The sequence below is a fragment of the Haliotis asinina genome, chromosome 2 (genome assembly GCF_037392515.1).
Source record: "Haliotis asinina isolate JCU_RB_2024 chromosome 2, JCU_Hal_asi_v2, whole genome shotgun sequence".
NCBI lineage: Eukaryota > Metazoa > Mollusca > Gastropoda > Lepetellida > Haliotidae > Haliotis > Haliotis asinina.
Genome location: NC_090281.1, coordinates 23,169,218 through 23,184,268, shown reverse-complemented (window position 1 = coordinate 23,184,268; position 15,051 = coordinate 23,169,218). Strand labels below are relative to the sequence as shown.

At 37.4% G+C, this 15,051-nt stretch overlaps 2 protein-coding genes across 5 annotated transcripts in view; one reads left to right on the top strand and one right to left on the bottom strand.

Annotated features, from left to right (window-relative positions):
* The window catches only part of LOC137272368 (serine/arginine repetitive matrix protein 1-like), a 40,559-nt gene extending 30,081 nt beyond the window's left edge, over window positions 1-10,478 (bottom strand). The window contains exons 1-6 of one of the 2 annotated variants that reach the window (XM_067804740.1): window positions 10,348-10,407; window positions 9,223-9,434; window positions 8,497-8,644; window positions 6,320-6,544; window positions 4,555-4,663; window positions 2,927-2,950 (exon numbers count right to left, since the gene is read on the bottom strand). In XM_067804740.1, the coding sequence (XP_067660841.1) occupies window positions 2,927-2,950; window positions 4,555-4,663; window positions 6,320-6,544; window positions 8,497-8,644; window positions 9,223-9,388 (672 nt within the window). In that variant the 5' untranslated portion in view covers window positions 9,389-9,434; window positions 10,348-10,407. Of the gene's footprint in view, window positions 1-2,926; window positions 2,951-4,554; window positions 4,664-6,319; window positions 6,545-8,496; window positions 8,645-9,222; window positions 9,435-10,347 lie in introns of both variants that reach the window. The other variant, XM_067804741.1, reaches the window with a different exon arrangement.
* A 188-nt stretch (window positions 10,479-10,666) lies between these two features.
* LOC137273414 (endophilin-B1-like) overlaps window positions 10,667-15,051 on the top strand; it is a 53,565-nt gene continuing 49,180 nt past the window's right edge. For all 3 annotated transcript variants that reach the window (XM_067806096.1, XM_067806095.1, XM_067806093.1), the window contains exon 1: window positions 10,667-10,800. In XM_067806096.1, the coding sequence (XP_067662197.1) occupies window positions 10,723-10,800 (78 nt within the window). In that variant the 5' untranslated portion in view covers window positions 10,667-10,722. The remainder of the gene's footprint in view (window positions 10,801-15,051) is intronic.

Here is a 15,051-nt window from a genome sequence, read left to right as displayed (position 1 = left end):
TAGTGTCTCTGACTCAAAACCAGTGACTGACAGAATGAACAAACATTACTGCCATTAGCAGATTAGTGTAAGTCACATTCATAACCTTCATTTCAAGTTTACAATAATGCTGACGAGGACCTATTCAGCACCAGTGACTCCCCACAAACGTTTTCAGATATTCAGCATGAGAACATTCAAATACAACTCTCCATTAAATATTCCAATAATCTTTATCAGAACATTCAAATATTCATGACAACATTATTTCCTGAGAATATTCAAATATATATGCATGGAAATGAAAAAGAGAACTAATGAAAGTACAAGTGTTCTGTTATTTATTTCCATAATTCAACAACAGGGCAACACATACCATTTAAAGAAACCTAGGCAAGAATACAATGACACTTGTATTTTCATATGTTCTCCATTCACTTCCATGAGTATAGCTCCTTAGGATTTTTTAAAACTCTTTTTAAATATTTGACACTAAAATACATCACACAAACACAGCACAGACATGAAAACACAAAAATAGCACAAATACAATGATAATACATAGTAATATATATATATATATATATATATATATGCATAGAAATCCAAGAGTAACGGGTTAATCTAGTTGGAAGATATGAAATATGTTAAAAGTAATAAAGCTGTAGGATATATAGAAAAGTTAGAAAGAAGCTTGTACGCATTGATATCAAAGTCTGGGATATGATGGGCCTTGTACTATTGATAATTGATTTATTATACATGATTGGAAAATCTCTGCTAACAAACTAGTGATCGACTGCACGTGTCCATGCTCCCAACATATAGCATAGCATATTTGGACACTATGTACCAATAACTCCCCACAGAGAAATAAAATTAGAATCCTTTTAGACTTATTCATGTAAACAAAATTCCTCATGGAAACAAACATTGGATACTTAATGACTTAATCAGGAAAATCAAACAAAGGTAACTGGGAACCACCTATTTTGCCCAAACCTCTTCCACAAAGAAACAGACACTTGGAGACATATTCTACTAAACATGTCAGATGGAACGACATATGCAGGATACTATAGGTGCTACTCATACAACCAAAATATACCAGCTAAACAAACAATAATACCATGAATGAAGACAAATTTATTCTTCCCAAAATGTCACATGGAAAAACAAATACAGAATACTAGGACACATTCAACCAAAAAGAACCAACTGAACGAATAACTGGACCAACTCGGCCCAAAAGTCCCATTATGAAACATACACAGGATCTCTGTGACAAACATTCAAACAGATGCTACATTAGCTGTTGGGGACTGAGGTCACTGGTTTATAAAACTCCGTAAAATCACCAAATGTATATCCTGCAAAATATGTAGCAGCTTCAACCTCATCAAGAATGAAAAGGATCCAGGATAGGAGCATTGACGAGTGAATAATTAAACCACTAGGCTTACCCCACCGCCCTGATGATGATGATGATGATGATGATGATGATGATGATGATGATGATGATGATGGCAATGGCAATGATAATAAAGACTTCCTTAGACATTACATCACACGTTATGACAGCTGTGTAGGCATATGAGGTTTGTGACCAATTATATATTCAGCAATTCTGTATAGATCATATCAATTTTCCACTTCAACAATCACTTACATCCAATATATGGATGATTCATCACATTCCTATCACTGGACTCTAACAGCTTGACTCGGTCAAACAAGACTTTGGCCAGCAGGAGTCCATATGATGAGTGTATGTTACATTCTGACATGTTGCAAAATATCCTTAAACAGGATATGAATCAAAGAAATCTTATCATTCACCATGACTACAGTTTTTGAAAGCATCCTCACTATCCAGAGTGTTTTGTCTGGTTTGCAAGCATCAGGCTGCATAAAACTGGGGCATTGGTGGACCACATTCAAGCCAAGTTCGGTTGTGGGAGATTGCGCCCTGAGCACCCCCATCCCCCCACCCCTTGGACATAATAATCTTGACTGTAAAACACATGGGGGTGGGAGGAGACAGATAGATGTGTTCTTGAACACATCTATCTCCCCCTGGGGTACCATAAGATAAGACAGTACTGTCCACCAATTTCCCACCAAAATGTGGAAAGTACAAGCCACTGGTTGTTTGTTGCTTAATGGTGCACTCAGCAATATTAATGCTGTATGGTAGCTTTCTGTAAATAATCGAGTCTGGACCAGACAATTCAGTGATCAAAACCATGAGTATTGATCTATGTAGTTGGGATATGATGACATGAGTCAACAACAATCAACATTTTTAGACGATCAACAATTGACATACAATCACAAAAGTGAAAAAACATGCACTGCTAATGGGCCCCATCCCTCCAGGCCCTAGGGCCCACACCTAAACTACTATACCAACATGACGTTGATTGTATGTACAATTATGGGTACAATGCACTCATCTGGCAAAAACTTTCAAGTCTATGTGAACTTACCAGGCTTTTTAAACGTAGTATTCTTGTTGTTATAATTTTGGCTAACTTTCCCAGCAGCTATCTATAGCCTGTTTTTATGTTGTATTGTCTAAATAGTGATATTAGTTTTAACTTTCCATGCTAGTTTTAATTCAAATTGCCGATGTGACAGAAAAATATTAACTCACTCACTCACTCACTCACTCACTCACTCACTCACTCATGTGGATCTCCACGAGGCACTGCTTCAAGGAAAGAGAAATGAAAGCGATATATCACAGAGTGTGCATTCTTATTGTCTCTACTATGAAAGTGTGCCATCTGAAACAAGAATATTTGTTGAAGCAATGCGTGACTCTAAGAGAGGATGTTAGTATGTTTAGGACAGTTAAAGAATCATGATAGATGAAGCTAGAGTTAGGAGAACTGTGGATATAAAGCAGCTTAGAGCTTCAGTGGAAGACTGAAGTGCCCTCTACCTTCAGTACAGGGAAATCATCAAACTGGAAGGTAAAAATTAGAACAATACACAGTCTATCAAACATCATCAGATATCATAATTATATGTACACACTACACATACCGCACCTGAGGCAACCACTGTTTCTTTAGTCTTGGTTTAATAACCACGTGAAAACCAGCAAAATGAAAACAAATTGATACACTTTTTCTGATAAATAAAAGTGTATCAAACTCAACTCAACTAGGTCTTTGATGAAAAGAGGATTTACTGTCAAGTGTCTAAAATGAAATCATTGTGGATTATTTAAAGTGACTATTTCGTCCATCCATCTATATCTAGTAAAATATGTGTGCCTCTTGACAATTTTAAAAAAAACAAAGCAAAATTATGCAAACCTAAAAATGCTATTAATTGCCTGATATACCACATATTGCATATGGAAGAATTTATCACCTATAAACACACTATAACTAAAATTTTACAATACTATTTAGCTCAGGTCATTAACCATAACTTTCTAAATTACATCACATGAACAAAACAATATGTCTTTTTAAAGAAAAGCTGCACTGATATTATGTATTAACTTGACATCTATGTAAATAAATACAAATATTTTATATAAAGCCTATCACTTTCAATTTGATTTCCTCTGTAACTTTCAACATAAATGTATCTTTACAAATATGGAGTCTGGCTAAATTAGAAATGCAACACATTCTCAAAACATTTTAAAAGTGTGTGAATTCACTGGGTTTTAAGGGAGTGAGTGAGTTTAGTTTTACACCACACTCAGCAATATTCCAGCTACATGGTGGTGTCGCCATTCCAGATATATCATAGCATATAAGTATGTGTGAATGAGTCTGAAGTTCTGCTCATCTCAAGTCTTAAACTCCTACTGGTGCAATGCTGACAAACTTAGAAAAGTTATCAGGTTAACTGTACTTCTACAGAACTACATGAAGTAGATTGAACTCACTAATACCAAGACAAGACATCACTAAACAGGAACAGAGCTAAAAGTCTCACAGTCTGTTAAAGACGAGGCATATGGTATGTAACACTCTTCCTTATTAATCCATTAAAACAGTTGTAATACAGTTTGTATGCTAACATCAATATGAGAAAGAATTGTCAGATTCAGAAACTATCTCCCTAACTGCTCATAAAATCTTTCACCATTCATTAGTTTCAAAATATGAAAATGAGTCAAAGAATATAAAATGAACAAATAAAATGGACAAATAAGAAAATGAAATGATTAGATCTACCCTGTTAATAACTCACATGATTTTCAAACTTTGCCACAATTCAATGATTAAACCTTTAATCAGTCAGATATGTAGCTATGCTAATATAATAGTATAGGTGATATATGATGTATTTAAAAAACAAATATAAATATATGATAAACATTAACCTGTTTTAAATAGTCAAATTGTCATTAATTTATACAAAAGTACTTGAAGTGTATACAAACAGCAGACCAAATAAGAACACAATCAAGCTCTGGGAAAAAAGCTCTTAATTTTCCATTCATTAAAATGTCAGTATGTTTATTGGAAAAGGCATAATCATATTGGAATCTTGTCAAAGTGAATATAATGAAAGAGAACACTTCTTTTTCTTTTTCTCACTCACCACTCTGGCTTCCTCTCTCTCTCTCTCCATCTGCTCAGGGATCAGCTGTTCAGTGACATCTTTAGATGGGATGGGCTGTGGTTGACCTGACAGTTTACTGATGGACATACTGAAATGATGGGCACAAGGACTTCACATCACCAGAATGAAATATATGTCAGACAGGTAGGAACAGTGTTACTCCAGTGTTTGAGCAGGTGATGTCTTAAAGGCCCACCATCAACCCTTACTCTAAAAAGCAATACTGAATTTTTCTCATTGATACTAACTGACAATCCTCAATGACTACCATATAATTTATTCAAAAAAAAAATTGAAATTAAAATGTTTGAATGAATTAATGCAACGTTGCATTAAATTGACTCTCGCACCCTCTACTGATCGAACTTTACTTCAAGTGAACCCCTTACTCAGAGTTATGTTCCTAATGGTACAGTCTCTACGAATATCCTACAACCCTACTTGTAACTGAGACCAGTTCAGCAAACACTGACAACACTTTGCAACGGTTTTTGATGGATGAGCTGTGGTCACATTCCATATATGGCAAGTGTTGTCTGTTCGGAAGCTACTCCCTCAAGGTTTCAATCATCAGTCATTTTGATTATTCTCTTATTGTAAAAGATAGTAAGTCTTTTTTTTTGCATCAGCAGGAAGCTAAGGTGAGAGCATATACCCCAACAGACCAGAATATTGTCAAAAAAATGTCACATTGTGCCTTTGACTGTCGGCTGAAGAAAGAATTCCCGTGAAAATTGGATATGACCAAAACATATTGGCTGCTATAACTGTGCTACTATAATGAAACATGCTAACTGAAACACTGCATATTTGAAGTTCGAACCTCATCTGTGATGCCTGTAACAAATACCTCCATAATCTACATAGCTGCCAAAATGCTTGACCGATTCTAACAGGGCACCTGTTGGGATACAAGAGAGTGAAAAGGTAAATGGACAATGAAGCATATGTGATACATGTGGTCTCATCTAAGGCAAGTGAGTTTGTTCAAGCTTGCCTCTGATCACCCTGCAGCAAATGGGTACCCGGTGGGATAAAGGACCATTGATATTTTATGGCTATGGGGATGATGATAATTTGTATGAAAAATTATGTACAATGTGAACGACCCCCATCCCCTCCATAAAATGCATGAACACAGTAAGTGACCTCCCCTCTGCATATCATGTACAAAATCAATGACATGCCACCTCCCATTATATTTTAATCAAAAGTTTTTAATATTTTCTGTTCAAAACTGCTGCCTCCTCCACCCCCATCGCCATCTCTGGTACATCTGTACAAAACTGATGACAGTGACATGTGACAAATATTCCCAAACAAACATGAGGTCAACATTTTGCAAGTGGACTGGTCAAGTTTGCCACCTACATGGCAAGCATCATGGCAGGGTTGACAAAGATCAGTCCTTACCTGGATCTTGGCAGGTTTATAACATCATGTAATACCAGTTTATGTGATATTCAGGTATTTGCTGCTTTGATCATGGAAATTCTTCAGAATCATATGACGACTAGGAAGCTATGTTGTTTTATATTAATCTGGCATAGGATGTCTTTTAAGCTGACATAAGACAGGGCCAGTTATATTAGAGCAGATTTTGTCCACATCTAACTCTGGTTTGCTTCCATTTCAGGGTTACACTTGCAGCAAATCCTGATATCTCAGATGAGCTGATCTACTCAAGATGAAGTTTACTAACAATAACATTGGGGGATTGCATAATTTTGTATTCTATACATACTTGTCCAGTGGGTCAAACGTCTTCTGCTTGTGTCCAGCTTTTTTGGGGTTTGGGACCCACACGTAATACTGGCGGGTGAGGAACGTCTCGTCCCACTTGTTGTTGAGGTCTTCAACGTCAAACACCTCTTGAACTTCCACCACCCGCAACCTGGACTTCTTCTGTGACTCCAGACACTCATGGCTCTTACTGGTGATGGCTGGGGTTGGGTCACATGACTTCAAGCTGAAACAATACGCAAGTGAACTCAGACACTAAGACCTGATGACCTTGATAAATGAGCTGAGCGACATACACCATGACTTTCCCAGTTGATGAGAACAGACTGCTTCACAGGCCTCATCTTAACATCTAACACTGACCAGCTGAAGTAATAAATCAGCCAAGTGGCACAGAATGTGAAGTCAGGTTTTACATTGCTTTTAGCAATATTCCAGCAATATCATGACAGGGGACTGCAGAAATGGGCTTCACACACTGTATCCATTTTGGGAAATCAAACCTGGATCTTCAGCAACATGAGCAAGCACTTTAACCACTAGGCTACCCCACAGACTCTTAAGAATGTAGTTTGATCTGCAGATATAGTCCCAATGTAGGCCGTAGCACCTCTCATGTATGAGTAAAGGGCAAATACAGAGCAGAACCAAAATCAGGCTACTATATGGTCACCAGTAACCCATGTCTTCCATGCATGTTCCAGTTTATTCCCTAAAACATTGTGAGTTTGTGAATCTGACCAAGCCACATAGAAGTTAATGAGTAGGTCTTTGTGACTTTGAACTGAACTGAATTTCTGTAAGACAGTGATGTCTATTTTTGCTATAAGGACAAACGATACTTCAAAAGATGCAGGCATTTTATTCTTGGTATACTGCAAACAGCCAAATTTTTGCAACCATTTAATTTTCGTGAATTGCGCGTCAGACATCATGACACGATAATAAAAACAGGGGATAATATAGATATATCATTCACTCCATTCAGATAAGCCAACGACACAAAAACAATACAGGTGTCATTGCTCAATCACGTGTCGGCGTTTTCAGATCCCTACGCAAATCTGTTTATTTTATAACAACTCAGTGGTCACGCACCGGCATGTCATGTAAAAACATTCAGAGACGCCCTTTGTAACAAGATCATCTCGCGAAAATAAGAAGGCGCAAAAAGGTTTAGTGACCATCACTCGCGAAAATTCAAAGGCGCGGAAATAAGACAGTTTACAGTATTTAAATAATAATGGACAAATGTAGTCTTCTGTCCTGACAAAATGTTCACGTTTGACTGGAGCTCATCAGGTTGATAAGAGGGTACCAGATCAGAGCTGTATCGGTGTGTGTGCGGATAAAAATATGCATGACACGGTAAAAAAAAAATCAGAAAATGTAGCAGATACACACCACAGCAATGGTGTACGATCTTAGAATCATTTACGGACGTATAAAACAGAAAAAGTATTGCTTTATTGTTTATGGACCTATTTACACAAGAGTAGCAATGTTGTGGTGCATATATGAAATGAAACACGAGATTACTTACATGCCATTAAATTCCATTCAGTACTATAACTTTTCCCAGTACTCCTATATTGAAAAAATAAGGCGTACATACTCCTCGTGTTGAAACATTATCTGGAGCCCTGGGACCCGTTTCACAGAACTCTTGCATACCTAAGATCTCGTAAACTTTTCTGGTAGCATTTGAACCTCCTATGTTACAGTATGCCAGGTACAAATGCTTTGAGAAAAGTTACAACATCTTAGGCTTACCAGAGTTTTGTGAAACGGGCCCCTGGTTGATAGAGAACTACATTCATGGAACATACAATTTTACTTGGCCTTTATACTGTTAAGCATAACATGGATGTTTCATGATGTACGGCATCATGCAGGGACTCCAAGGCCAGCATTATGGTGAGGGATGACTGTATCTCACCTGGTAGGGAAATAAATTTCTGACACAAGAGAAGAGATCCCGTTTACTCCACCACAAAGAAACCAAACTGCCCTTTCATATCTGACTTGGGATGATGAATCTCTAGTATCCTGCCATGACGCATAACACACCCACTGTAATAGGGGAATAATTTGTGATATTGGAATAGCTTAATACAGGAGCTGTTTGGGAACCTGGAACCTTTCACTATACAGAGTACAAAGGTATCTTATTTTTACCATGCTTGTGCGATGGATTTTGGCAGAGATGGTAGGGAAGATGTCACCCTCTCATGTGCTTGTCGTCCACTATATTTTGCTGGGAAACGATCACGAGGGTCATCTCCAAAATCCTCAAGAATGTTGTAGATTGTCTGTGTAGGCAACTCTGTAAAGATTGCGAAAGGATAAGCATCAATATGTATACACATCATAGTAGCAAGGATCAAGGAAGTGCGATATATCTGAATCTAAATTCAAATAATTTCTTTACTGAAATGACATGAGACAATTGCCTTCTAAATCTGCCAGGAATATAACTGAGCCATGGAGTGAGTGAGTGAGTGAGTGAGTGAGTGAGTGAGTGAGTGAGTGAGTGAGTGAGTGAGTGAGTGAGCGAGCGAGCGAGCGAGCGAGCGAGTTTAGTTTTAAGCCGAACTCAGCAATATTCCAGCTATATGGCGGTGGTCTGTAAATAATTGAGTCTGGACCAGACAATCCAGTGATCAACAACATGACCATCAATCTGCGCAATTTGGGAACCAATGGCATGTGCCAACCAAGTCAGTGAGTCTGACCACCCGATTCCATTAGTTGCCTCTTACAACAAGCATAGTCACCTTTTATGGCAAGCATGGACTACTGAAGGCCTATTCTACCCCGGGACCTTCAAGGGTCACTGAGCCATGGATCTGAAGCCTTCAGTGGATCAGTATTCTATACATATAAAACTCCATATTATCCTACCGAGATCTTTTCCAGGTGTAGATGGTTGCTCTTCCCTCCTTTTTGGAAATCCCTTCTCTTGTCTCTGGTTTGATTCCCAACAAGCAGGGTGCTGACACATAGGGCCACATGATGTCTCGTCAATAACAAGGTGAGCTTGAGCAGTCGTTCGTGACAATGTACCCATATTGTCGTCTAGACTCTCCTCATTACCTGATCACCTCAAGAGTAGCCTTGTAAAAAAATGAAATTTTTAAACACCATTGTTACATCATAAAACATATATATACATCAGTGAGGTTGGTTGTTTTCAATGGTAACCACTTCCAGGAAAGTTTGATGGCTGAGCCTGACAATCCTAATCCTACAAATGGGATATGATGACATCTATCAAACTGGTCAGCACGCCACCTTACACTGGCATTCACATTGTATTTCAAGAATGAGATTTTGAAGATGAATTCGCACCTTCATCTTCACTGGTTCTAAAAGTTCTAACAAAATGTAAGACAAATACACTGAACAATAGAATTTGTGTTCAACTCAGTTAATAATTCCTCCATTAATATACAATAAATCATCATTCACTCACTAATTAAATAATGTTTCAGATTTCCCCCAAAGTTTATAAGATATTTAATTCATTTAACATGATGTTTCAAAGCACACAAAACAATACACCTGTCTACATTAATTGTCGATGTATCATTAGATTATATGGGATGACAGTTTTAACTTGTGCTATAACAGGTTGTGTTGCATTACACAGTCATTGTCAATGTGCAGATAGTGGCTTGTTCTTAAGATAACCTTGTCTTTCATCAGTTAGTGAGATGTTTTACAGTTGTCCATGTTTCCTAAGTGCCTAAACCCCCAAATACAAAGACATATGATTCACATGAAGCAGAAAGGAGTACGTTCTTTAACACCTGACATTTAATTTACTTTATTCAATGTTTGCTGCTGAAATTGATATGCTTGGAGGAAAATGTTAAGCTAAACTGATTGCCTCACGGACCTTTGTTAGATGGAGTTTAGAAGGATTTCTCAACTGCACGTGATCTCCTAAACATCAATGTTGACAAATATTTGAGTGTTAACATTTTTTCATATTTAAATACCCAAGTACGAACATCGATACCACACCTTACAAGTGATATCATCGTTTTCGAAAATAGGCAACTGTCACAAAGAAATATCGGCATAAAGCTCAAATACGGATGAAATTCTCTTCTTTTATTTCTGAACGATAACAATAATGGCTGCCATTTTGAAACATCACCATGGTATCAGAGCAGACTCGCAGTCAAGGTGATCAAATTATTATCATAATAATGCAATACCATGTGCAGTTTGGTCCCCTAACAAAATCAAATGAAGATTATTAGTAAGAATTATACATGCATCACCAGCTGTATTTGCGTACCAAATGGGTTATTCAGTGCGGACATCCCGGAAGTGCTGCTTTCACTGAGACGTCGACAGGTTTCATGTTGTGAGTCACATAGCAAATCTACCAGGATGGATTTAAATTCTATGAGCCAAAAATTTAAAAAGTTTGCAGGATCTGCTTCTACGACAATTAACAGGGCTGTTCAGGTAATTATACTGAGATACGTTTGATGATTACGTGTTTCTGTTTTGACGTTTATTTAGTGTGGGTCCACAAAGTTGGCCCGCCCACTCTACGTGAATGATTAGGCCTAGATCTATATGGCAAAACGATACTCCATTTAAACGACACATTCTTGCATCTTTTTCTCAACCATTCATGCCTCGCTCGGTATATACCTAGGATGTCTGCATCATAACAAAGGAGGTCATAGAATGAACATGACACAATCGGGACTGGTGAAAACCAGGAGGTGTGGAATCTATACGTTTAGAAAGTCAATAAGAATAAACCATGCTCCGAATCAGCGATTGACAGCAGAGAATATGGATCAGAACTTTCGTCGGGCACATCTGCTGAATGGCACTTCGCTCAGCGATTGATTGAATTGCCTCAGCTGGAGAATCAATAAAGAACACACAAAGTGTGAATTGGGGATAATTCACCCAAACTGTTATGTTCCATCTTCTACCTATGAAACTCCAATAAATAATATATTGCTTTGCTTCCCTGACAGTAGGATGTTTCTGAAAAAGACAGCTGTTTGTGATCATGCATCAAGTTCTCTTGCTGGTGCTTCCCTTGCACTTTAACATATTTTGAATTGAATAATTCTTTAATTTAGAAGCATGTTTTTCTATGCTTGATGTCCTGTAGGTATGGAAACATTGACATTATTTCAGTGTATAATATCAGTGTTTAAACCTTGCATGATAATACTTTATTTATGAAGCATCAATGTGGAAACTGCATTTCCAACATTTTATCTGATGTTTAAAAATTTCGTGTTGATTGGTTTTTTTTTTATCTTCATCAGTAAGCCACCTATATATTAAGAACCTGTCGCTGGTCAAGTCAGTAACTGTAAGCAATTAATTACTAATGTAATTTATGCATACAGCGATTGCACCATAGGCTTAGAAGACCATGCTGTCATCCAAGTCATTGAACCCGCCCACCCAATTCATTCATTGTGTCTTACAATGATCACAGGTACCTGGGGTTCAAACTCGGTATCAACATAGATATCTTCCACTCTAAACAAGAACTTTTAGAGATACATGAGATCCATTAGTCAGATAATTTAGAAAGTGATACACCTGAATAATCGTCTCTGTTATTTGAAACATGGTCTCAGTCCAGAATTATCTCCATGAACTAAAGCCAGCTTCTGTGAGACCAGCATTTCTAGCTGCTAGTAAATATACTTGTCAAAGCAAAAAAACTTTGGAGGCCCATTACTACGAACAATTTGTACAATGCCTGTTCTTCACCAGCCGTATTGATACTTATTTACACAAATCAGACATTTGTGTGACAATTGACATGAAGTACCATGCCTGCAATTTCATCATTTGAATATAGATTATCATATGACTCTGGTTTGAGGTGGCTAATATACTGCATCTGGAATAAACATTTTTTTACTTTCTTCCTTCCTTCTTCCTTTTTATGTAGGCAACCACTTTCACCATTGTGTGGATAATGTGTCAATTCTGTCATGCATCATTTTTTTCATCAAAATTAATGATCAGTTCTAACCCAGACCATGAGCAGGACTGTATGAATTTTATAAAAGCTTTCAGCATGGTAGTGATCAGCAGCATATATAATCATGTCAAGTCTGATTTGTTAATGCCTGTACATTGAAATTTCGCTGTGATCGAAATGTGTGCACTGTAGAATTTCCATGATGATGTCATTGCTTAAACAGTCTTAGATATTTTGTCACCAACTCTGTTTTTGTGGGAGGGGTAGGCAAGTGGTTAAACTAAAGCATTTGCTTGTCACACTGAAGACCTTGGTTCAATTCCCCACATAGGAATAATGTGTGAAGCCCATTTCTGGTGTTCCGTGATGTGATATTGCTCGAATAATACTAAAAGCAGTGTAAAACCAAACTCACCTGCATACTATTTTTATTGCATTTAAAAAATATGGAATACAACAGTGAAGTAAAAAACAATAGTTGTCTTTTTGAATATGTCTTAATAGCAAGTTATCAAATCCACTATGCCCCACCAGAATGTAACTGTTGACCATATTGACTGTATGCTAAACTCCAGGAGACAAAGGTATTTTTTCATCAATTCCCTTGCTACTTACATGAGGTAAATTAATGATGAACTTGGTAGATTGCATGTGTGTTCCAGTGATTTAAATATGTATGAAACAATAATGTTCTGCACTCATTCCATTTCCATCACCTACTCGATTGATGAACCTGTCAGATCTAAATCCCATCTTGAATGATAATACATACAATATAGCTTCGTTTTTTGGCGATCCGTGAAGGTCCCACAGTAGAATAGGCCTTCAGCAGCCCATGCTTGCCATATAAGGCAACAATGCTCGTCGAAAGAGGCGACTAATGGAATCGGGTGGTCAGCCTCTCTGACTTGGTTGACACATGTCATCGGTTCCCAAATTGCACAGGTTGATGCTTGTGTTGTTGGTCGCTGGATTGTCTGGTCCAGACTCGATTATTTACAGACAGCCGCCGTATAGCTGGAATATTGCTGAGTTCGGCGTAAAACTAAACTCACTCGTTTTTCGTCAGATTCACCATGTTTAAAAGACCATCTGTAATATGTAGCTGTCGGGTCACATTACATGATGTTTTTTACACAAACTCTTTATAGCAAGCGCAGTAGTGTAGTTAAGTGGTTAAAGTTAAAGCGTTCACTTGTCACCCAGAAAACCCAGGTTTCATTCCTCGCATGGGTACATTAGTTATTGTGAAGAGCTTTTCTGGTGTGCCCCTCCCACAATATTAAAATATTGCTATGACTGTATGTGACATAAAATCCAACTCGCTGTCTCAGTAGCATCTAAAGAGGACAAACCAGTATCATTATGTCAGTAAAATTTCAATTACAACTCAAAACTACTCGCAGAGTATGGACTTAATTCCTGTCTTATTAACTCTTAATGCTCAAGAAAACTCATTTTCCAGCTGTAAAACTGTCAGTGCTCATGTTTTTGCCTTAAGTCTTGTGTTCTTATAATGAAAATTATGTTCCCTATGGCCAATTTACTAAATCCTCACATTTTTTTTAATAACTGCTTTAATACAATTTAAAAGAGTATTAATATTACTATGTATTAATTTATATAGCGGAAAGAGTTCCTTCTGCTCTGCCATATGCCCACTGCTTTCTTCTGCAGATTAACTGAAGTAATGCATCATGGTTTTCACCTGTGTATTGTAATTAATTTTGGGGCTTTTATTCATTTTTGGGAGTTCTCTAGTAATTATGTTTGGGTTTTTTGATAATTTTAAAATATATTAATCTAAGAAATGTTATTTGGTATGGGGAAATGGGAATAATTCTAACCCGACTTGCCAGCAAAATCTTCCATAATACAGTAAGAAATAATATTTACAAAACATTTTCAGCTGGGGAGCTTTGCCCCATCAGTTGAACATAGCATTGGACCTGCAGCCTCTGGACTTCAGCTTTTAGTGTGTGTTACTTCTTGGTCACATTTTGGGTTGACAGCTTTGCATCTTGTGTATATACATGAGCAAGGAACTATTTTCCACCCAGAAAATAGTTTTGGGTTATAGAACAATGAGTTCTTTTTCTTTTTAATATGTAAGCCCCAGGTTTCCATCAGTCTATGATCTCTATCTATCTGTCTGTGAAGCTACATTGATATATGGTTTTGCTGTATGCATGTCTTACTGTAGATATAATACCATGGACTAGCCAGGATGATTCCATGGAAATGCGTGTTAGCAGTACCAATGTTACAAGTGTACAAAAGTGGATATTTTGTTCAACTTTACTGTTATATGTAGTCCTGACCTCTTTTCAGTATGTAAAGGTGTGGGTAGCATAATGGTTAAAGCGCCCACTCATCACACTGAAGAACCAGATTTGATTCCCCACGTGGGTACGTTGTGTGAAGCCCATAATTTCTGATGACCCCTGCTGTGATTTTGCTGGAGTATTGCTGAACCTTTACAAGCAGTAAAAGAATACTCACTCACTCACAGTATTTACAGAGCTACAGGCTGTTAATACTGGTAGTTCGATGGCATTCTTGTGATGTAATATTGCTTAGCAAGCTTAATGACGGACTCTGACCAACGGATTGTCTTGCCTGAAGCAAACGGTACTCTGATGATTTGTTATCAGGAATAAGCTTTATTAATGGATAATTATCATCATTAACATGATTAAGGCCATGTGATGTGGAGAATCATTTGTTGAACCCTCACCATGCCTGCT